The sequence below is a fragment of the Thunnus maccoyii genome, chromosome 1 (genome assembly GCF_910596095.1).
Source record: "Thunnus maccoyii chromosome 1, fThuMac1.1, whole genome shotgun sequence".
Lineage (NCBI taxonomy): Eukaryota > Metazoa > Chordata > Actinopteri > Scombriformes > Scombridae > Thunnus > Thunnus maccoyii.
Window position 1 is genome coordinate 12,655,085 of NC_056533.1, and position 25,209 is coordinate 12,680,293.

General features: G+C 39.4%; 1 protein-coding gene across 3 annotated transcripts; it reads right to left on the reverse strand.

Annotated features, from left to right (window-relative positions):
* Positions 1 to 2,504: 2,504 nt before the first annotated feature.
* Positions 2,505 to 25,105, reverse strand: LOC121907371 (protein mono-ADP-ribosyltransferase PARP6-like). 3 transcript variants are annotated; one of them, XM_042428708.1, is made up of 25 exons: positions 23,919 to 25,105; positions 23,579 to 23,763; positions 22,058 to 22,153; positions 20,420 to 20,561; positions 19,862 to 19,939; positions 17,901 to 17,995; positions 17,682 to 17,742; positions 17,387 to 17,477; positions 17,148 to 17,214; positions 16,657 to 16,806; positions 14,892 to 15,042; positions 14,272 to 14,403; positions 13,503 to 13,598; positions 13,115 to 13,207; positions 12,790 to 12,915; positions 12,403 to 12,468; positions 11,952 to 12,019; positions 11,593 to 11,641; positions 11,336 to 11,448; positions 9,752 to 9,824; positions 8,047 to 8,116; positions 7,003 to 7,082; positions 6,555 to 6,618; positions 6,001 to 6,085; positions 2,505 to 5,264 (listed from the first exon to the last, which is right to left on the reverse strand). In XM_042428708.1, exons 4-25 carry the CDS (start codon positions 20,420 to 20,422, stop codon positions 5,162 to 5,164), a joined length of 1,914 nt encoding a protein of 637 aa, XP_042284642.1. In that variant the 5' UTR covers positions 20,423 to 20,561; positions 22,058 to 22,153; positions 23,579 to 23,763; positions 23,919 to 25,105; the 3' UTR covers positions 2,505 to 5,161. The 3 variants fall into 3 exon arrangements, with proteins under 3 accessions (XP_042284642.1, XP_042283855.1, XP_042283196.1); XM_042427921.1 differs by lacking the exons at positions 2,505 to 5,264; positions 6,001 to 6,085; positions 8,047 to 8,116; XM_042427262.1 differs by lacking the exons at positions 2,505 to 5,264; positions 6,001 to 6,085; positions 6,555 to 6,618; positions 7,003 to 7,082 and having other exon boundaries at positions 8,031 to 9,824; positions 12,403 to 12,465.
* Positions 25,106 to 25,209: the final 104 nt, after the last annotated feature.

Consider the following 25,209-nt stretch of genomic DNA (forward strand, 5'->3'; position numbering starts at 1 on the left):
ATTCTGTTGTTTTTCTTCTCTCTCTCTCTCTCTCTCTCTCTCTCTCTCTCTCTCTCTCTGTTTAAAGAAAAACATTTTTTGTATGCCATCCTTGCACTCACACTATGTCCACACAAGTCCTTGCATGCTACATTGCTTGTAAGGTTCAGGAATCATGTCTGTTTTGTTCATACTGTAGTTTATTTCAAGCATTTCTTACTAAAAAAAAAAAACATTAGTTACCTGTTCCATTGCTCTCTTGGGAATTCAGCACACTTGCTCAATAAGTTCAACCACACTGTCATGCACCTGAATATGTCTGCTGTTTTGTGTCACTGCATAAATTGTCGCTGTACCTCTGCCCAAACACTACCAAGAAAAACTCCTGCACATTTATCCTACTTGGCGAATAAAGTGATTCTTATTCTGATGTGTCCCCTAAACTCTGCCCTCTAGTCTTTGTCTCTCTGTTAAGTCCATCTATCTCTCTGCCTGGCTGGCCAGCCTGTCTTCTGGTCTCGTCTACCTCTTTGTCTCTGTCCCCGGGGCCTCTGCAGCGTACAGAGTAGCCTGCGAAGTCTTAACTCAAACGAGACCCCTTCGCGCCCTGTTAAACCACCGACCTTCTCTGTCACTCCTGTCGCCCGCTGCTGCCGACGACGGGGGCCTGAGCTGCAAGCTAAGAGACCCCAAGCTCAATAAAAGTGTGGGTGATTAAACAACTCCCTGTAATTGCTCCTTTTGTGCAGGAATCAAACGGTCACACTTATTACAGAGGCAGGAGAGAGGGAGGCTGGGAGCAGTCGCTTCCGCCGAGGGCCAGACACCCTCGGTGACCCTCTGCCCTCCCGTCACTACTCCTTTATCTGACCAAACAACCACTGTGTAGTGCGTGTTTACCTGTATTTGTGTGTGTGTGTGCGCTAATGCCCTGTGCATATGTGCCAGTGTGTGTGTTAAGTATGCAAAGAAAGCCGTTGAAACTTGAGTGGAGTAGTGTAACACCAGAGCTCCCCTCAGTGGTAGATGGTTGAATTACACATGAAAAAGCCCCGGTTGGCTGTAAGCGATGTGCAGTTGTGTGCCACCAGCCAGCTGGCTTTGGTAATGGGGGACAAAGCCAAACCAGGGGACCGTGTCCAACATGAGGGCCAGGTTTCAGAGATCATAGTAACACGTGAACCATACACATCATCTGCTAGTCACACACATATACAGATATCAGTACAAGGGCCCAGCCACAGGCCCTGTCAGATGGGTCAACTAACAAAGGGAGGGACCCAATTACCGTAGCCACAAATACACACATAAAGTGCCTTTCAAGGGTCCATGAGTGCTCCAGCTTCCCTATCATTACGCCCACTCTCTACACACCCAGCACTTGTAGTACACATACAGGGACTGCTGTGCCAAAACAGCCATCAGACTGGACTTTTGCTACAGAGCAGCGATGAGATGCGTTCAGCTGGTTTGACAGAGGAGAGCTCTCTGTGGTCAGAGACAGAAAGACAGACAGAATGAGCAGTTGGCTGGTCAACAACTATTGATGATCTGCGTTCTTAGAGGTGAAAGGATACCTGTCAATTTTAAATCAGGAGAGATTAGATTTGAAGAATTCAATATAAACATGTATGATTTTGTGATGCAATACATGAAATATATAGATGTAGTTTTAGAAAGATTGTGCTGCAATATGCCATTGTATTTGGGTGTTCTGCACTTACTCCAGAACTAAATCAATTGTTTTTGAAAGGAATATCTGTTTTAATGAGGAAGTTCTTAGACCTATTTGGACTGTGCTGTATTAATTTTCTTTTTTGTGTAGTATTGTATGGTGTATGTGTTTTTTTGATAAGAATGAAGTACATGTGATGCTCAAGCTCATCTGATTACATTTACCCAGTCTGACAATGTGTCATTAAAGGACAATTCTGCAGCTACATACAGTATCTATATCCAAGAAAGCAAGATAAAATATATTTTTTTAAATCAGTTTATTATTATTAGTGAGCCTATTTTCTTTCTTTCTTCCTGCTGGGGTAGCATTGTATAAGAATCAATAAAATGACATATTTTGTTATGTGAGACTAACATGCCTTGTGATACACATAAAGTAGATAATTATACTTATTTCAAGCATGTTTCAACCAGTTTTTAGGTGCAGGACATAATTGCTCTGTGAATAGAAGTGCTGAAGATAATTGATTTACGTCACCGCATGAACCTGTGAGGTAACTAACCCTCTGATTGACATGGAAAAACATAACACTTCACCTATTATTGTATAAACTTATTCAAGTAGTTATACATGTGAGAGTTACAAATACAGAAAAACATCTGGTTTGATTGTCAGACTAGACTTTAAAAAGAATAGAAGACTCAGGTGGTATGTATATGCTGGTGGAGTAATGGTGCCCCCTTCTGCCCAAGATGCTAGCACAAAGCCTCCGCCAGACACAATGGACAATTCCACATGTAATGGTCACAGTTTTCCACAGAGACATCAAAGAAAAGGAGACTGTATATAAAACTGTGCAAAATCAGGCTTTATTCTTTTTTTTTCCTCCACATCGCCACCTTTCACCATCATCATCATAATCACCATCATTGTCGTAGACATCATCTTTGAAAACATTCCTCACCAGAGACAGACAGCGAGAGAATAGATTTTCAAAGAGACTCGCAGTTCAAACCTCTTGGCGAAAACAGGCATCAGCTATTAGCACAGTCCAGCAACACAATGAGTCAGCTGTACATGTCCACCTCTTTCAGGGCAATACACAACAGGTTCTCCAATGTCCTTATTTACAGTTCGCTCCCTTTCAGTGTCTCAAAGTCTATTCAGTAGTCTGAATTTTCAGTTCCAGGAGACACTGAAAGCCCATCTTACAGACATAGTTTGGATGTTAGATATTATAGTCTAGCTGACTCAAATATTCTTTTTTGTCCTTTTCCTCCATTACCCGTCCACTGCAGGTCTGAGGACAGTCCATTTCTCCAGTTTAGGCAAACGTTGATTAAGTGCAATGTCTAGTATAATGTCAAGAAAATACAAACCCACACGTACATACATACATACATACAGTACATGACTAACTGATAAACTTGATTAGCTATACAAGGTCGTCATTCTCCGAGGTGAAACTGTAGAGTTGCACAAGAATGCATCTTTATAACATCCAGTGTCCATTAGGTGGGAGTGGGGAGGATGTGAGCTCACCTGGACTGGATGTTGTCAGTAGATATTTGGTAAAACTGTTCATGATTTTCTGTACAGTGGATTTTGTAGGTCGTGAATCCAATGGGATGTGTAGTTCATACACAAAGAGATTTATTCCAAAATGAGATATCCACCACTTAAAGAAAAAGTGATGCCTACTTTAACAAAAAGATGGCACAGAACAAGAATTGTTTTTTTTTTCTTTACATAAAACATAGGAAACTAAATATCTCTCTCAACAAACGGATATAACATGTTTACAGACTGAATCCAATCCACTGTTTTCTTTTAAGAATCAATACTAAATCTAAGGTGCATGGCAGTTTGGTAAATGATCTCTTCACTTCATGTAAGTCTTTCCTATTTGCACATTACACGCTCTCTTGTCTTCTCATTTCTATATTTTTATTTCAGAGAGAGTGAGAGGATACTCATATATGTATAATTTCATGTCTATATTGCTGTTGTTGAGGGGAAACCCCCACAGCTTCAACAGTGACCGGTTTAGTATTTGGCCTCATATATCCTCCTTTAAGCAACATTTCTCCACAGGGAAGGAGAAAAACATCAAACCAAACTCACCGCAACTGAGCCTTGATACACTGTTGTCTTATTATGTGTTTATGGCTAATGTCTTTGTCATTTTAATAACAACTAGCATTAGCATTCATGTTAGCATTTAACATAAGCACATATCAAAACGTTCAAGGGGCTATGATTTTTTTTTTTAATCCTCGTTAAAACGATGAGTTGCTCAAGATTTACTAGTACGTATAGTAGTATATACTCATTCAGGTTAAATAAATAGATTCTCTCAGTACCATGTTTCAGCAATTCAGATAAAAGGCTGGTGGAACAGAAGCTAGCCTTAGCAAACTGAAACAATGAATTAAAAGCAACTGAAAGCTGTAAAAAGCTCCAGAGTAAGGTATTAATTTTCCGTGAGACACTACCAACCCTTCTACATTACAGAGCACCATTTCCTTCAGTGCTCATAGCATAAATATAACTTATTGGAGCTTTAAAAGAATTTTATGATCGGTGTATGAAACCTTAAAATTTACACATCTGGCAGGAAAGATAAAAAAGTTTGTTTTGTTTTGTTTTTTCCCTTAATTCCTGCATATTTGACATTTTAGGGCTATGAGGTTTTGAAGGTGCTTTATCAATCAGAATGGTCTTAATTCTGTCATGAAAAATCATAATACTATTGATAATGTTATCAAAAACAAAGTGCCTATAGTGTATGTAACTTGAGTTCAAGCCACACCTCGCTTATTGGATTCTGGGAGTTTCATCAGGTGGACAAGGACAAAATGACAGAGTAAATGCTTCCCTCTCAGATAACCATATCACAGACCTTAATTCATGTCATTAGTCAAAGAATATTAAATAAAGGGATCAGAGATAATGCTTTAAACACAATAAGAGAACAAACTTCTATGTGCATGTAAATCCACCACTTATTTGCCACAAAGGGATCTACCATTTGGAATTATTTTTTAGTAGATATTCACAAAGAGAAATAATAAATAGAGATAATTAGTCCAGTAAAAGTGCAGCAAGAAAGGAAAAAAACTCAGTCAACCCAGGATTTGAAAGTAAGTGTGTGTCGAGAGCCATTCCAGTGCCTACTTCCTTTTTCCCTTCACCAGTGTGTGTTTCAGTTCTGTTGTAAATGTCACAAACTGAGAAAAGCAGACTGACTTTAGCCAAGTTAAAACTAACTGAAGGTTAAATGAACATGTAATGTGTAACCATTTGGAGAAGAGGAACAGAGGAGAAAGAGCAGAATGAGAGGAACAGAACAAAATCGACTTTTAGGTATAATGTGCTCAAGAGCTCCCTCGACCTTCAGTATCAGGCCTGAGGTCAGCTCACCCAAACATTCGCTCTATCTGTCCTGCCTGTGTGCCTCCGCCAGAGAGACGTATGGATCCAAGCGTCACTGGTGAACCACCATTAGCTGGAGTAGATCTGGGTCCCAATCACACGCATGATCTCCTTCTGCACCTTAGGCTCCTGGGTGTTAATGTTGGCATCTCCTACTTGGCCATCCTCATACCTGCATATTATATATAAATAGATGAGTTCACATATGGTTCAGTATATAGTATAATTCTATTTTCTTTTTTGTAGTTTTGTTTCATGCTGGGTATGTTTTAGGGAAGTTCAAGTGTTGAATCAACTGCTTTATTTTAATCACTCTCTTGCACAATCCCTCAGTTTTTATGTTGATGTTGTTGTGATCTTATCTATGTTGGTAAATGCAGTGGAGGAGATAAGTTGGGAGACAAGTTTTAGAAGAGCTGTTGTTAGTACTGACAACACATTTTCTTGTTTTTATTCTAACCATATTAACCGTTAGCCCAAGCTGAAAAACACAACCATACACAGAGCACAAGTTCAGAATCAAATTATATTTAGCTGTGACTTAAATTTGATTGCAGGCCATCTTAAATCTAATTTCCAACTCAGAAGACAGCAGTGAACATGATAATAGACTTTGCCATCTAGTGAATATGTCTAAAGCTTGGACTCAAAGCACTAACATCAGCAGCCAGTTTGGATGCCATATTTTATCTGCTGAGCTCCAAACGCTGCAGCTTTAACCATCATATTGAAAGGCTCTGACTTGAGAGGAACCCAGTTTATCAGAGTGGTTACACCACTCAACTATCGGTACAATTTATTCACGGGTAATTTAAAATGATGATAAAGGGAAACTGCAGCATGTACCATAATTCTCCATTAAAATATTGTCATCATATGCAGGCATTAAAAATGATGAGATTACTCACACAAAAAAGAAACGAGTACAGACGTGGTCAGACACTGGACACACCCAGATGTTGCCGTGTTTCTGCAGATCCTTAGATGTGATCACTGTTTTAAAGAAAAGAAGAGCAAAAAGTGCACGATGAGGAATGGTGGTCTGTATTTCATGCTTCTTCCTCTTTTATCATTATTATTGGTTGTAATAGTAGTGTTGCTGTTTTTGGTATTGTACAATACAACATAAGATAGACTATAGCTTCAATACCTAAAGTTATTATCTAGAGCTAAGTGATGTGCTTTATGTCTCCTCTTTATTTTTAATCATTTTCTCCTATTATGATAATCACATTATCATAATTGCTATAACTGTTATAAGTATTACTTCACATTAATACACTAATCACATTACCCATTTACATTTTAATGATCTAACCTTATGACATTTTTTCTCATTTCATTTTTCTTTCATTTGTTAAGAGACAGATTCACAGCGGAGTATATTAATTGAATAGACTAATGCCACGTATCCATTATCATCCCTGCTTTAACACATCATATACTTTCTGTTTGTGATTACCTTCACAAAGAGCGATGCAGTTCAGATTTCGACTCTGAAGAAACCTTGATTGTATCGGACGGCTCTATCGAAAAAAGAAACAAGAAAAATCATCGACCTGCTACAGGAAAGACCATGATGCAACTGAGGTAATAATGCTATCCAAACATTGCGAAGGCACAAAATGTTATCAGTCAAATAATTGGTTCAGTGGTTGTAAAAAAATATTTAAAATATTTAAACTCAACAACAAAACATTTTTTTCACCTTTTCACCTTTTGAGTAACAGCCCTCAACTCAATCAATACTATATTTCTCCAGAGGCTTCCAGTCCTTCCTTAACTTGTCTCCTCTTTCAAATTCTTTGTGTGTAAAGTGAATACTGTATATTCAAGTCTAACTTTTCTTCTGAAAAGATGTATTTTGCTTTATAAATTAAGTCAGGCTGCAGTACGTCTTGTTCCCTCACCTGTGGTATGGTGTTCATGCGGTTATAACGCTGCACCAGTTCATCTTTGGTGGGCATGCGGTGTTGTCCTTTCCCCATTCCTGCAAGAGCAGCATACAGAGAGCAAACAACCCTCAGTCAGAACGACCTTACCTCGAGTCACTCAAGCTGTGAAAAACCTTCCTCTAGTGGTCTTGAACACCTTGTACTGAGAAATCATTACCCACAGTGCTAACCTTCATATGAAGGTTATCGTTCCAAAATGCCAGGGAATATTTTTATATTTAAAAAATAAATTGTGTCATGAATTTCAACTTTCAGTATTGAAAACAAAGGGGATACAGGGTGTACAGCTTTTGTGGAGAAATAATCGCTTTAGATAGTATTATCAGATCTGAAACTACCTTTTAAAAAGTGAGTAAGTGGTTAGAGGAGTAATTATTTACTGGTTTTGATCAGGCAAGGACAGTTTTTAGCTAAAATTCAAGACTTCCGTACCCATTCTTAAAGTTGGAAAATCCTTCCTTAGGGGCATTTAAATAGTGCAGGTGGGCCCCTTTGGCAAACTGCACCAAACCATATCAGAATACAATAGTATGTGCTGAAATCCAATCTTGAAATATGTGTTTCTGAGGGAGTAGTAAGGAGAAGTAAATATGGTCTCCAGTTGGAAGATAGTGGCAGGCACTTGTTTGTTTTGTATAAATTACTCTACACTCCCATCTCACTAATGAAACCAATATAAAAAGCCAACAAAGTAACATTCACAAATCCACTGACAGCCCCATTCTATACAGCCACAACATAAAGTATGGTATGGTAGGCAGCACACAAGCTCAAAGGCCCAAGGCCCAGCTCCCAGCTCCCAGCTCCCAAAATGGACACACACAACACAGTGCAGCACAACAGGATAGCATGGAAAGCTCCCACATGTGTCAATGGAGTGTTCCAGGATGATAATCAGGCCATGTTACACACAGAGCAAACTCAGTCAACATGGTGGAAGACAGGGAAAAGGGGGGGAGCCAGAGGGTGGCTGAGTGGCGAGGAATGAGTCGTTCCTACCTGAGTATCCAAAAGATATGCTGGAGATGGGGCTCAGATAGATGCCCTTTCCATACGCTGCCCCATGCAGCTTGGGTTGAAAAGAGCAGGAAGGAAGGAAGGGTCACTGAGCAGTTGCACAGGACATCCTCACATACACACATGGATGTACTCACACATACACTACAGTACATACCAGACTTACTGTAGTTGAATCAGTGGAATAGATAAGTCAGTGTTTTATATGTTTCTATGACAGTTTACATGGCAAACCCCACGAATCTGTTGCTCTGAGTACAGTAGATCAACACAAACAGTGCTGTATTTACTGTGGCTATTTGACACAGGTCATAAAAACAAGCATAAAAACATACACACATAGGAATCCAAAGATGGTGGGTGGCAAAGAGCCAAAGAAAGAAGATATACATATGATGGCTTGAAGGTAAAGATGATATGAGGGTGACTAACAATGATGAAGAGTCTCCATATGAGAATGTACATCATGAGAAAAACAGGGACCACAGGTGCAAGTGTTGATAAGTGAAACAGTGAAACCAGAGGAGAAACGAGAGGAAGAACAAAGAGCTACTTCATAGTTTGGGAATAAAATGTGAGGGAGATGGAGGTCAGGACGTGGCACATCTGGAAGAAATCAAAAGGAACAATAGACGAGAGATTTTGTGTGATAGCTGGAGCTGGAGGCAGATTCAGTCCTCCTCCTGTGAAACACAATGACAGAGGAAGGGGGTGTCAATGCTCAAGGTGAAACGGAGAGCAAAAAGACGAGGCAGACGAGCACTGAGGCGAGATCAAACAGTGAAAGTTCATAAGTTGGAGAACAAAGAAGGCATAAATGAAACACAGCAGCACGATAGAGCAATCACGACCGACGTCAAAGTTTCAAAGATCCTTGAGACTTCTGATTTAATTGTGTTTAATCTATTTTCAGGATATGTCGTTGTATCTCCAAGAAGTCATTATCAGTCGGATTGTGCCATATCTGGTGCACACCTCTTCTTTCCTTCTATTATTTATTTTTCTTTTACAGACCTGGGTCACAAAGTCCAACACAACCTTGGCTGAACACTATAGAGATGCAAACCTGAGTAAAAAAGGAATATATATAGAAGGAAATGTGGTTTTCGGTCTCTGACCTGATACTATTTGTGTGGTCCTTATAATGTCAGTTCTATATATCTATCATCAACCAGGTTTTAATTAATGCTTTAAATGATTTGTGGCTACAGTTTGACCCAGGTCTGACTCTATAATGAGTGGTGCCAGTTACTGACCTTCGGGAAGCCCTCCTTATTCACCCCGAAGAAGCCTGTACTCACTACCATGGAGACTGTCCTTTGCATCCTTCAGCTTCAGACCTAGCCTACTCAGTGCTCTAGGTGGTTAACCCCAACAGGGCACACAGGCAGCCTCCTGACATCACAGCTGATGCCACAGCCCCCTCCCTTTGTCCCACAACAAGAAGAGATGTGACATCCGCTGCTGTCGGCGGAGGGAGGAAAAAAGCAGCCGACATTAGCCGGGAAAATCTCCCAGTGTGCCCTGCTCGCTAAAATGCCAATTGCAAAGCAGACAAAAGGGAACGTGGCATCCATTAACTGCAAAAATGAATCAGCCGGACAACAAGCCTGCTCTGTCCGAGAGCAGGTTTACTGTCCGAGAGGAGATGCATCGTAAATTCCAGCCAACTGCCAGGGTTACGTACCTGCAGTTTGGTATAAGAGGCATTGACTAGTCCATTTCTCAGAACAGAGTGCCAGTTCTCTATATGGGAACCACTAGAGCAAGTGTAGAGAGAGGGAGAGATAAGAGAGAAGAGGTAAAACAAAGGCCTGTGTGAATATAAGCAGCCTGGATCCCAGTGTGCAACCACTGTTGTGCAGTAGTTCGACCCATGCTGTTTAAGAATGTGAAAATAAATGAACACTCAGGTGCATTTTGTCCTGTGTCATTGGATTTGCTGTGCAGTGTTTCATCTGGCATCTCCTAAAATCTTCATAATATTTTAATTAAAAAAAGCTCTCACTCAAGTTTAAAACTCACGCTAACCTCTGGTGTGAAAACTAAAAAGCTTTCATGAACTAGAAAGATGAAGAATCACTCATCTCATCGGAGAGCAGCAATAGGGAACAGCAAATGAACATTTCCTCTATATTATTTTTTATTTTATTATACACTGTATATGAAAGTGCTGTGAATTATTAGTGAAGTGCAAAGAAATTAAATAAGAATCCAGCTCTCTACTGCCAACCACAAAGGAACCAGTGTATCTATTTATATCATTTGTGCAAGGATATTTGGGGACATTTTGTTACATCATCATAGTTCTCCAAATTTATATCATTTAATATTTAGAAGAAAGATGATCCCCTGACATTCAGAAGATGAAGATCAAAGCTGACAACCCATCACTGCTGTCTCTCAGTACAATGTGTGAATACATGTCCCAGTGCAGGTATCCAGACCATCTTTCTCATCGTGTTGTATTAAAATAAAAAACAACTGTCAGAGCAGAGTCATGATTGCTGTTATTTTTAACTACTTTTGAGGCAGTAAGAAGTTCTTGATCCTACTGTCTCTAATTGATACACAAAGAAAAATTCTGTCATTAAACAGACTCTGAATATGTATTTTTCTATTTATATCAATTTACAATTAGGGCAGCCAGGCAGACTTACATATTTAGAATTTTCTGGTGAGAATCATTAAATGTGTAGTATTAACCAGCATAAAGGACGACTGTTAGCACTGCTCATGAGTTAGTTGTACCCTGCTAGTACCCAGATGGGCTATGTGTATCTAAAATATTCAGCATAGCCCCATCTGCTACAGTACAAATTTCTATCTCACAGATATTGCTGGCTCCATGTGCTGGCTTAGCAAGGTGGTTTCTCTGTCCAACAGAGCATCCACTGCTCTGTGGTGTTGTTTGTTATGGTTCCATAAAATGTGCTGGAGTGGCCCCTCCATCTACAACATAATGACCAGGTGTTACGCTGGCATGTTCATGTTTGACATAGTGTACTGCTCTAATGCTAAATTATGCATGCATCCTAGTGACTATGCTTGTTTTGAGATCAATTATTTACAGGATGTGATTTCTCACATCATATTTGCAAAAGCTGAACAATATAATGACTGCAAATTATTTTATATTTTATAACAGTCTAAATGATTTTCCTTCATAAGCTTTATAAGCTATAAGCTTTAAAGTAGTCATACCATGAAAACAGAGAGTTTCAAGCGTATAAAAACTGTATTGCTAATGGGAGGAGTAAAGGGCACTCACTGGAAGGCGAAGGTGCTGCCGTATAGCTTCTTAGCAGTGCGAAAACGAGCCTCCTTGGCTGGGGGGCTACTGAGCAGCAGGAACTGGTGGGAGGTGTGCATGAATTTCAGTTGCTATCATAATACCATTATGAGGGAGAGCAAGTGACAGAGAGAGAGACAGAGAGAGAGACAAAGAGAGAGCATGAACCATCAAATTACACAAAACAGCTAATTTGGTAAAGGAGACTGGAGGGGGATGTCATTCTGGTTTCCTACCCTACTGAGAGGCAGCTTGACAATATGAGACCTGTTACTGGAAATAATCCTGCAGAAAGACAGAAAGAGGATTAAATTAATAAGGTGTAACACAATTTAAAGTGGACTCAAAAGTATTTTTATTTATGTAGCGCAAATCATAAATTGCAAATCTGCATCAACATGATAACATTTAGAACCATAATTTTCATTAGCTCATAATCATTACTGTGCTGTGTATGATAATTGACCTAATATTAAGTTTAATATGCTCTATATCGATGAGTAGTTCTGTGCATTATTTTCTCAAATGAAGTGAAAGCCTGTCAACATGCAAAGTAGAATAAACCTATTTTTTAGAACAGATCCTCTCTACTCACCACTGTAGCAGGGGATGGGCCAAAGGGTCCAGTTTGTCCATCTGTTTCTTGATCTCCAAATATGAGCCCTGGCAAAACCACACATGCATATGTTGGTTCAGATTTATTTTTCACATTTTTTTCCCAAAACCAAATGAGCAAGTGGTCAGATACAGACCTGTGATGTGATGCATATATAGTATAAATACAGTCCAGCCACACTGGGTAAACAGGCAATGGAAAACATAGTAAACTAATCAGCATCAACTTTGCTAGACAAAGACCCTACTCATGCCATCCAAACACCACAGTGGGAGCCATTGACTATACAGAACTGTGGACGGTATAAGGAATAGCTGGACACACAGTCATGATCTCATATAAACCAAAAAAATTACGATGCTATTTGGAGCAGTATACATAAAGCCTAACTGTAGTTTTCCCTTCTGCCCCTCCCATCTCCTTCTTGTACCTGGGTCATTTCCCGGATGGACATGACGCTATCCAGCGCTTTTTGCAGCCTCTCATAATTCTTCTTCTGTGTTCATCGGTTGAGCCAAACATCCATTGTATGCAATGAGAGAGGGAAGAACATACAGGCATCTAAAATCACTTGTAGAGGTAAAAGTTTTGTTTAAATATTGCTAGTTTTACTGCAATATACTAATTATCCAATGTCTTCGAAAAAAGAAATGTTATCTGATGCTCACTGCACAGTGCTTCAAAGACAGAACTAACAATATAATCCTAAGTATTACTGTTTTATTACCTCATGCATTCAGTTTGTGAATAAATACAATAACATTTCTTTGTTTTAACGCTGGCAGTGGTTTTAAATTCCAGCAATGAGGATGCTGACCTTTGGGTTGAAGGCCAGAGTCTTGGGGTCATTGGGGTCAACGACTGATGGGTAGGGCTCAAAGATGATGCTCTTACGGGGAGACTCAAGAGCAGCTCGACACATAGCCACAAGTAGGTCCACCACCTGGAGAGGGAGGGATTTTACATTTTTATGCCTTTAGTTGATTCTGTCATCAACTTATTTTGATGCTTTTATTGATTCATTGTAACATGACAGTAAAATATGCCTCAGTTCCAACAGGATGCATAAAGTTTGGAAATGAAGAATAAATTATACATAGAATCTGAATGATATCATTTTTTGTTTGTTGTGTTGTTGTCACCTCTGCTCCAGTGGCCACTTCCTCTGCAGCACCGGACATCACACCCAAAGTGTAGAAGGAGAACACACACAGCTCCCTTGTGCACACAGCTGGCTACATAAACACACACATAGATAAAGAGAGATGACAATACACCCATTTTAACGTGTTCTACATAACTACACAAAAACAAGTTCATCCATGCACACTCTTACAGATATACACTCTCTTGTTCACTCTTTTCTCTCTACCTCACACCTACTATTGTGGAAAATCCATTAACAGGATCATATAACTAATAGAGTGTGAAAATATCATTCACTAATTGTTGTCTTTTCTTCTTTTTTTTTACCAAAATGGAGCGGTTTATAAATCTGTATTGTTTGTTTCTCTTTCTTATGTCTGATACCTTGAGCATGGATCCATTCTGAAAGACGTGCTGTTCGTCACAGACCACGCAGTACTCGTTGAGCGTGGGGATCCTCTGCTCTGAGTACTTCATTATCTGTAAGGAGAAAAACACAGCGGTGTTCCCAGTTATCACTCCCACCACTAGCACTGCCTTATAAAGGAATAAAGACTAGTTTGGCAGTGGAACTGTCACAACACGAAAATTTCACACTGCAATTTTGGCTGGTTTAACCTGCACCCGAGCATAAACAGCTAATACAATAGGGCCCTCACATCAGTACAGATTTGAAGGTGGGCCTTCATTAATAGACTGTTGTGTACATCATGGATCATTAGCTAAAAGAAAGAAGACAATAACCAAATGCATTATTTTTGTGTATTTAACAGGAGCCACTGCTTGCTTCTGGGCCTAAGGTTCTTTTTTTAATTTTGATTTTAACTGCATGAGCAAATGTTCTGATTAAAACTACAACGATGCAGCAAATTTATATGCACAGCTGTGGCTTTTGCCATCTGCCACCAATCATGACTGGTATATTAAGTCTATAATTTAAGTATCAAAACCGGTTTACATAAAAGTTAACTCTACTCCCAATAAAAAACTGAAGTAACCAATTTTTATAGCTACATAACTTTTCGGCACTTTCTCATTAAAACCTAATCCTGATGAAACATAATTGATTTTAATTGTCAATCATATGTTTAAACTCTCAGACAGGGTTTATAAGTGTATCGTTACGTGAACCCATATCTCCATGATGTCTCACCTGCACTAAGAAGCCATACTCCAAGGTAGGGATGTTCTTGCAGTGGCCGCCCGCCTGGGATGAGAAAAACAATTCAATCAGCTGCCTCGTGGTAATCTGCGCAGGGGCCCTGGCCGCCGGGACAGCCACAGTCTGATGAGTCAAGTGAAGACAAAGCATTATGGGAAACGGCGCAGCAGCCATGTTACGGAAAGGGTAGGGAAAAGCTCGGGTGGGAACAGTGCAGGTGCCAGGTGACTGAGAGGGGGAAGGGGGGGTCAGAGTGGATCACAGTGGATTCAAACAGAGGAGAACATCATACAGTGACTTCAAACAGCACTCAATTCTTTTTGTGTGTATTTTCCACATTTTGCAGTATTATGGTTGATTTTGAAGTCATTATCATAGCATCTACATCTACTTAGTTACAACACACAAATCTAAGGAGCATAAAGTTAAGTCTCAGAGTTGTGACAAAAACAAAACAACCACAAAATGATGTGTGAGTGAGACACATTAAGGACAAATGAGTGGCAACAGTGGAATTTTGTTAATTTCACAAATTATACTTTAAACTGAAAGGCAACTGACTCCACATACTGTGGATGTATAGGTGCCGATTTTTCCTGGTTCACACTGACCTGGCTGTTTGGTGGATAGCTGAAGAGCTCCCCTTTAGGGTTCTTCATGGTACATGAGATAGAACGGTTCATCAGGCGGGTCACTCTCAGCTCAGGGACACTCAGCTTCCCTTTTAAAACCGTGTCTTGGATCAGAGGGAAACTTGGAGACCTAGAAAAAAGTGAGACACGAAGCATGTGCGTCACTTCAACCATACAAGGATAAGAAAACTCTAATGTCGCCATTGTCCAGGTCTTGTGTGTAAAAATTACACAGTGGAGTGTTTGGCTTCAACACCTAAATAACTGTAAACTGTGCATGCAGCTGAACTGTTAACATACAGTTTTTCCAAATATTATAAATATTACATTTGGAAACTAAAAAACACAATATACATATAAGTATGAATAACCTGTTTGTGAAGTCTATTATGTGAAAGGCTTATTTGACTGAAGAGAAATACAACTGCAAGCAATGAAATTGATGGCAAGAGGAAGAAGACCATATATCAAACAGCATCCACAACCAACCTGCCAACCTTTACAACCAAAGGATGAAAAATCAGTTTATCTTTGTAATGTTGCTACAAACACGAATCATATCATTTTCAATAATCTACTCAGCTGTATTCTTGTATCGTAAAGACTGCAGCGTGTTTACACGGTCAGTACCTGGTTTAAAAAACACTTACACACTCTATTCTAGTCATTCACACGACACTAACAGTGTTATACTTAAAATGCAAAAATGTTCACTTGCACCATTGCTCTCAGTACATTATCTATGTACCCTCTTGACATGAGACTCCTGTCAAGTCATGAGGACATCAAGACAGTCTAGTAGTTAGTAAAGCTGACCTCCATCACGTGGACCGGGATGTGTGTATGTGTGTGTGTGTGTGTCTCAAATTTTGAATTTTAGTCAGTCTACATTATGTTGTGTCAGACTGCTTCAATTGCGTCTTGTCATCTTTGCAACAGTTCACTTTTTACAGACAGACCATCACAAAGTATTTTCATCACTATCTTTACAGCTCATGCTTTGTTGAGCAGATAGATAAGATTTTACTGAAGTCCCTCAGAAATCTCCAGTCTTGACAAAATAGTTTGCTTGTTGTATGCTGTAGACATAAAAGAAATCATTCCCTGTGAAGCAGTTATTTCCTGATAAAGACATAGCTAGAACCAGATGTTAGGAACCTTTTGTGATCTGGATACAGACTGAATCACAAAAACAGACGGATGCACAATACTGCATATAAAACCTAAACCTCTATATGATGCACCCTTTAAAGCTAAAGGTGTGTGTTTTTTCAGTTGTTTAGCTATAATAGACACATTTTGGCCAAATATGAGATTTTACTAACCAATTAGAAATGCATGAAGAACATTTGTGAAGACTGCAGAAATCTGATTCACCCTTTTTAATATTTATTTAAAAATGCTTTCACATATCTACCTAATGTGGGAAAAATGCAAGAAAATAGTTGTTATGCCAACATAATGCTAGCCTACTTGTTTTCTGTACTTGAGGTAAATTAATCTGTGCTCCTCTCCGTCAGTGATTGCACACACTTGGCAACAGTGAAGAGCTTAAAAGCTAATCAGGACAAAGAATAATAAAACATTTTTGAAGACATCACAGATACACACACAAACAAACATCTAAATTATTGTATAACAGGTGAACATCATTGCTGGAAATTGCATATATGTTTATTTTACAATAAAAATAATGTGAAGATGCCTTGAAAGAGATGCAAAATGAGAAAGAGAGACAACCTACTTGGGTATGGGGGAGAAGATGCTGAGCCCGGCACGGAACTTCTTGATGGTTCCTCCGGCTTTGAACCAGCTGTGCCTCTTCTCCTGCTGGGCTTTGAGGAACTCATTACTGAGGTGCTTCCACTGCTGTGAGGTGAACGTGCTCAGGATCCTGCCATGTTACAAAAACAAGAGAGTCAAGCAGGAAGAAATGTGAATGAACATGGCAGATGGTGATCAGTTTCTTTTTGTCATTAGTGTTAATTAAGCCGTGTGTATAGATTATTGTTTTGTTTTACAAGCAACATCTTTTAAATGTTTATGTATCTATTTTGTTTATCCAATTGAAACCTTAAATTGAAAAATAAATCTCTGATTTATATTTCTGCCTTTGGTTATACAAAATGGTTCATTTTTATAGGAAACTAGTTAAATTATAAAATCTACTCTGAACAAATGCATGACAAATCCCTCAATATAAAGGTGCTAAATATAGTGTATCACATGACTTACTTTTTGAGTTGCAGGCCCAGACTGAAGCCTTCTTTATTGGAGGGCTGGAACACTTCTACTGACGGCTCTGAATGAAGATGACTAACATTATTACACAGTGCGCAGACACACACAGACTCTTTCTTTCACTCTCCCTCTTGTGTAGCACATATTGTACTCACCTCCCACGTTCAGTGAGTGGCACAAATACATAAAGTCCCTCCCAGAAAACCAACATCCACACTGACATCTTTACTCACCAGGTCCATCGAGGTACTGAGAAAGAGAAAAGCGCAGTCTCAGAATAATGGGCTCTGTTCTGATTACTTTCCAAGCTGTTGCAACCTCCTCCTGAGTCAGACACACACACACATACACACATACACATAAATATACAGAGTTAGCATCCTTATTAGGGCCATTTCCCATTGCATAAATAAATTATGAGCATGTGATGCATTATACATGATGTGTTACTTTGCAAAATGTCAACGTTAGAATAGTAATGGGCAATGACGGAGGAAGTGATGCAGAGAAAGAGAAATGCTGACTCACATCTAAGAAACCGATGTTAATATGAAGATCGATGTCTACGTCATCAATGGTTCCATACTCCCTGTCCAACAACAAAAGATACAGTTAATTGATCATAAGTAATGGGATACATTATACTCTGACCCTTTCAGCTGATTTCAGCCCTATTAAAAGGGTTATTTTGTTTGTTTGGTTAAACCTCAAATTAGTCCTAAACAGTTGTGTGTGTGTGTGCTGTACCTGACAGAGACAGCACTGTCAGTGTAGATGTCTTTTACTGCCTCAATATCTGCATCCAGCTGAGGGTGGCGGTACAGATCAGCAGCACAGCTCCCCTGCCACAAGCAGTAAATGAACACTGGTCACACATACAGTACTGGAATCCCCACAGAACAAGGCTGTGGACAAACTAGTGAAAGAAAAACATTTCTAACATATTCGTAACAGAAGCTTTCCTTTCTTTTTCTTTTCAAAAAATTGTGTGACTGTATGTCTTTATGTTAAGATCCCACTCCACGCATTTTTAAAGACATTTAATAGAATCCACATAAAAAAAACTGGCCTCTCACTATTAGCGATGTCACAAAATCATGTTCATAGATAAACACCTTAAACTCAGAGCACAGAGAAACAGTTGTGTCAAACTCTGCACATACAGTACCAGTCCGTGAAAGGTTTGGACACACCTTCCCATTCCCTTGAATGGGAAAGTGTGTCCAAACCTTTCACTTGTACTGTATATCATTCTGCACAGTGAAAGTCAAACATTCAAGTGAAGTAACAATAAGTAAACACAAGCCTGTTAACCAATATACGATAACACTCCAGACCAGGTTCTCATGGTATTTGCATATCGTGACATGAGACTCCAGATATAAAATACCAGAATTTTGCTTTAAAGGATTAGGAAGTCCAGTTCAGCATGGCTTGTAATTTATTCCATTTAGTCAGTCTTTCCTAGCTCTGTTCCAGCATCAAGCACATTTTATATTTGAAATAAAATGCAACAGTTACATAGTTTCAAATGTGGCACAAGGAAACGTGTTCAGGAGATCTTTGTAGAGCGACTACAGGAAATGACAATATCTTTAAATCGAATGAGTTTACCTAATCAGAACGTCAAAAAAGTGGTCATTTTTATGCAAGTAAAATTATATTTTTTATGTTTTTCATCCATCCATCTATGTTTTTCAGTGATCATTTTATATCCTCACATTCAATGTTTTCCGGGGTTACCCGACTGCGTTTTCTACGTTCACTGAAAAAGATTAATAATAATATTGACCCAAGTCTGTCCTACGTGTTTCTGGTGTCTAGACTTGAAGTAAGACTCTCATCTCCTCAGCTCTGTGTGTGTAGAACAGATCCCACACTTTCATCCTTATCTTCACTACTCTGCTTTCATGTTCTCTGAATGCATGGAAATGAGGTTTAAGCCCCAGATTGGATTTACATTTCAATCACAAGACTTGTAAGATAACGGTAAAAAAGGATGACTAACAGATTAAGATCTTATATAGAAGTGAAGCCTTGAACTACAGAAATGAATGACAGTGTTGCCTGTGATTGATACTTCAGGTAGCACAGGGTGACAGTACCCGAAAAGCACTGTGATACATCATTTGAGAGACAATACGACATGTTTTCTAGAACCTGTATTGTACTTTGTAGTTTTAAATGTCATATTTGCTATTGTCAATTTTCAAAAATTCACATTGAGCCAAGATCCTTGTAAAACACGGACACCTCACATTTTAACAGAATATCCTCCCTCTGATGAATTCAAATTTTTGTCCTTCTAGCGGCGAGGCATTAGAAAGGGAAATGTCACTTAGCCGGTTCATCTGCTCTACACTTACAGAGCAAAATATCTCAACAACTAACCACCACGTTCTCATGAAATTTGGTCTGGGCATTAATGATCCCCAAAAAGGATCCTTCTGAATGAATTTAGTAACCCCTGGCTTTTTGTCTGGCACGACTATCAGGACAAAATGTATCAATATCTTAAAAACTAGTAGCCAGATTTATGTGGTCCATACAGAATCAATTTTCATGTTGTTGGAGACTTTTCCTTTATGCCACCATCAGGCTAAAATATTTACCTTTACAAGAATGAAGTTTAATGAGCACACAGACAATATACTAACAACATCAGATTCAACATAGAGATTTATGAAAGGTAATAGCCTCTTCTTTACCTGAATGCCGTACAGGAACTGTTCCGACTCGTTCTCCCCATCCGACTCCTCGTCTGTCCAACACTGGCCTTTGATGTCCTGTAGGCCCACACATTGTGAAAAGGCCATTATAGTGGAGCGGAAAGAAAATGCAACCGCTTTCTATCATCCTTTCATCTCACATCCTTTCTCGCGTCTCCCTATTTAGCCTCCCGTTCAAGGGCTTCAAAACAGTGCTTTATATAGCATCTCAAAAGGGAGAGACGAGGAGGCGTGACTTATCTCCAAAAGACAGGATATTCTAAGAGCTCAACTAACAAATTAATAGGGATAGGATGATAAAATGTCTTACTACTTAAAGCCCGAACCCCAGAGGTCCAGTTGCATAAACAACTGTCTACATTCATTACTTACATAATACTAAAATTGAACAGTCTGATATAATCAAGTATCTGTGAGTAACCACAACATCCAATTTGATTAAAATTACCAGTTTAAGAATTTTAAACAAAACCATGAAAGGACAAGACTGCTTAATCATATGCAGTGATTACCATAATAAGATGCTTACTGTCTTACCATTGGGTCTATTGTTCATAGGGCTCACTCAGACAGGTTTAGGCCTTTGACTACTGCCAACCATTGCAGCTAATTTCCAGGGGGAAGGAACGAGAACAGAAAACCGGAGTTGACCAGCTCTCTTTCTTGCACACCGAACAACCTTGGTAAAATAGAAATTAAAATTCAGTAAAGCAAGCAAATATGAAACAAAGAGGCCATCTCCAGTGATGCCAGGCTTCGTAAATAGTGACCTCCTCCTCTTTTCTTTGAATCGTCTGCACTTCACCTTGCCATGTATCCTAGCAACAGCCATCTCTGCCTCCTTTCAGAGTGGCATTAATCACGGTGGAGAGAATGTGTGGGAGATATGTGCTGTACGTTCAGTACCAAGGATGTCTCCATTTCTTTGTTTTGTTTTGTTTTTTTTCTTCAGAAAAAAACATCAATTAATACCAAAGCACCAAAGGCTGGCACTCCTTTATAGACTCACAGCAAAAACAGCACATGTGCTTATGTCAGTGCATTGTTAGACTGCCATTTTTTGATTTGTCTGGTAAAAAGAGGATTGGGAATTTCTGAAATGACATATTATTTTCTGGGTTAGCATTAGGAGAATTCCCTGTGGCTACAGGGTGTTAAGTAAAAGATATTTCTCAAGCATTTAACATAATAAAATAATGGCTGCTTATAAGGGAATAGTTACAGCTCTCGTGATTTGGAAAAAAGAGATCTTGAATTTGTATTTAGATAAATTATGACCAAATAAGAAGATAAACTGAATGGGTAAACAACATCACTGATATAACACCCGCAGCTACAGTACACTCTGTATTTCATAGCAGCCCATCACATTTTGTGTCAGACATGTAAACAATCAGTGTGGTGTCATACATAAAGCTGCTGATACACAGCTGCAAATTTCATACTGCAGTATCAGAATACAAATTACAATTTACATCATTAAGCACAAAATAAACCAAAAATATAAAGAATTTGTAACATTTATTATTTCAGGGCTGGACTCTGAGATGTGTTCAAACAAAGACTGGATGTCAACATAGCTTGGCACTTATGGACAGAATGCTTTTCCAACAACATCACGCATGAAGACATCAATGCTATTGGTCAATATAATTAAATGAACACCAGTTATCCATTTTGTCTTTGTTTGCTGCCATATCTTTGGACAGCAAGCTCATCTCTACCTTAGACTGGGCCATTTTCTCCATGTCTACACAAAAAAATCATAACACTGTGTTTTCGTTGTCCTGATAACATCACATTTTTATGATGGTTTGGCTCCTTTCTTTTCTTAAACACCCCTCCAGACACAAACTGCACCCTTTTAATCACTGATCCCCTGTCATTACCGCGTCTTCCAATTCAGTTCCTCTCCTTTTCTCTATATGCCTGCTGCCCTGCCATGTCCTCAACCCTGCTAGCATCTACACTCCCCCCCCCTCCCCCCACCATCCCCACAGCCTCTGTCATCTCACATACCAATAGAGTCTCCGACAGACCGAACCCCCTCCCAACAACCCCACCATCGTCCCCATTCCTCCTTCTGATAACTATTTAACACAAACACAGATGCAGTCAGGCGGATTTTCCCCTCCCCCAATGCTCTGCACCCCCACCCCATCCATCCACACTTACCTTCACAGAGGATGGAGACTTGGATGCTGTCCTTGCCTCAGCTGCTCCCCCTCTTAAAGGGCACACCTGCCTCTTTCTCTCGGTGGCTGTTTTCCACTGAAATGATGGATGACAATAAGCCCATTAAAATAAGATGTTGGAGAAACCAGAGCTGTGATCCACCAATTTTACAGCGCTTTTCTCTCTGAGCTTGTGGTGTGTGTCTGCAAGCAAGCCAGCTGGTGTGTATGAGTCTGTGTGTTTATCTATTGCAGATCTCGGCTCCTACTGCTGTCTTATATTTTGCCTGACAACACTGAGGGGTCTGAGCATGCTCAGTGAGACCAGGCAGCCAGTCATGTGACCTACAGCTGACTGCACTGCTGCTGAGAAATAAGAGGAAAAAATGGAGGAAAAAGGCTCCACTCGTGTATATTCGTCTGGCTGTGTGTGTACATATGGTGTGTGTGTGGCTGCATTAGACAGTGCCTATTAATGTGCCACCATGCCTCGGAGGCAGCTTCAAGCCGATATTTAAATGCTTTCATATCTTGTCTAAATGTATTCCAAGAAAAGAAAGAACACAAATATGTTGCATGCAAAATTTGTGCTTTACACTTGAGTGCTTGCATCCATAGCTGCAGGTCATGCTACATAAATGCAGCTACGCATGCACTCAATATTGTCAAAACATATGACAATAGTCATATTAATATTTCAGTAATATCTTTAGAAACTAATATAACATAAAGATTTGTTTCCATGCCCACTGTATCTACAGCACTGTCTTTGTGTGCATGTGTCATTAGGCCTTTGAGATAATCAGTCCTTACCCTCATTATCTCAAGGAATCTATTTAAGAACTGACCTAAAGAATAGACAGATTAATGAACAGGTGGGGATGGAGCATCGGCCAGCTGCCTGCTCGATGTATGGCTGTAGTCAGGAGAGGAGGAGAAAATTAAGATCCTTAAACTTTTATTTGGCACACAAGGCAAACTGAAGAGCACGTACCCTGACTGCAGTAGCCTATATAAATATGGATGACACAGTTTGATGTCATGCAATAGTTAAGAGGGAGGTGAAAAATATTCTTGATGTTGACTGTCACTTGGTGATTCTCATTAATGCTAGTGCTAAACCATGCTAGTGAAAAACTAACATAAGTGGTCACTAATACTGTGATTTCTATTTTTATTAAACATCAGCTCAAACAGTCTTTATTGTTTGATCTTATTGCTTTCATAATGTAATCAGAATTGTAACATAATGTGTTATTTTAGTTCTTTTGTTTGTTTCACTTTTTTGCTTGATCGTTTAGCCCCTTTTATATCATAGGTTGCAGTGGTTGTACTAGTGCAGTATTAATATCTTCAGAAGCATTAGGGCGTCCTATCAGATCATGCCTGAGATTTATCTGAGCATATTCCCACAGTGTCTTATTGTACCTCATGGCACAGGGGCTAACAGCCATTAATACTGACTGACAGCCAGGGGCTTGGCCAGTGGATAAAGTGACTGGACGGCAGATCTGTCCCTCACCTGGACAGGTGTATCCATTGGCCTCAGGTTGTGGAGTAGTGTATATCCAGGCAGAGGTTGACAGCACCTGGTGAGACAGCAACATGGGCAGTGGAAGCAGCAGCGCTAACACCACCACAGCTGTCAACAGGTGAGAGCAAACTGGGATACAGGGAGGGGGGACCTGGACTCACTGAAAGGTATCCCTGTACAGTAAGACAGAGGGAATCCAGAAAAAAAGAAGCATCAGTGTTTCCCATATCTGCAAGGTAAATGGCACTTTGAGAAGTATCTTTGCGGGAATGCTTTGTCTAATCTCTGCTGCATAGTTTAAATGTTTAGGTTTGAATTTTAAACTCACTTTGCTTAATGGGCATTTATGTCTGTGTCAAGGATTTGGTTACTGTCTGCTGTCTCCTCGGCAGAGCTGATTATCACAACAAGGGAATGAATCATCCTGGGGAACATCTGAGACATAGCTGCCTAGTCTCTGCACTGGACTAACTAATAGCAGTGGTATTATATGAACATTATGTTTGAAGTTACTGTCAATTACCAATATCCCACAGCTGAGTAGGACAGTGATGGCACTATACCTATCATGTCGAGGATGTGTAGCAACAAAATTGTGTACTGCACCTCCAACAAAGTTTCCTTGCCTTCATTTATGCAAATCAAATTATAATTTGTGTTTTTATAAATATTATATAAGCCTAGTAACACAAGTTCTGCTAATTCCTGTTGATACATTTGTATTTTGCATATTGGTGTGAGTATATAGATATGGTTTGTGTGCTTAAAATGTGTAATTTGGGAATATTAAAGTCAAAAGTTAAAATCAATTAAATATACACTAAAAATGTACCTAATATGAATGGAAAAAAGACAAGCATGAACTTAGGCACACAATAGCCCTTGCAATAATAAGTTTGCTATATTTCCAGGTGCATGGACCTATATGTTGTTTTTTTTAAATATTTTTTTCTAATATGCAACATAGAGACAATGCATATCAGTAAAATAATTCCAAACTGTTATTGTTATTTTTAAACGCTAGATGGAGGTATTGCCTCAAACACCAGACAGTAAGGTATTAACACAGCAGAGCTTCCTCTTTTAAGTATTACTTTGGTCAAACGTGTACAGACTGGCCATGTATTTCAGGATGAACAACTCGTATATTTATTGAATAAACAGTATTGGGGTCTCATGTTATTGTATCGGCTCGTAAGATTAAATGGAGCCACAGACAACATTTTGACATCTTCAGTTACCGTTGATTTGCACATCTGCACGACAATTGAGTACAACAAAACATATTTCACATGACAGTACGAGATATTATTCGTTTGAAGCTCATGTGGACCCATTGTTTAGGGCAAAGTATCGAATTACACGGTAACCAAACCACTGCGTTTTTCAGGAAATTTACTGCACGCACGCCATCCAAAGTCACATGTCCGGCCCCATTCTCTACTGATGCATTACCCGCGCTCTGATTGGCTGAACCTTTACCTAGCACTACCATCGCATATAACCATCTGCATATCCTTCCGCATTGCGCTTGGTTTTGCACCATTTCCTGACTTTTCACGAGAGTAATTCAGAAATAAAATACACTACTGAGTAGTCTGTAACGAGTGCAGTTGATA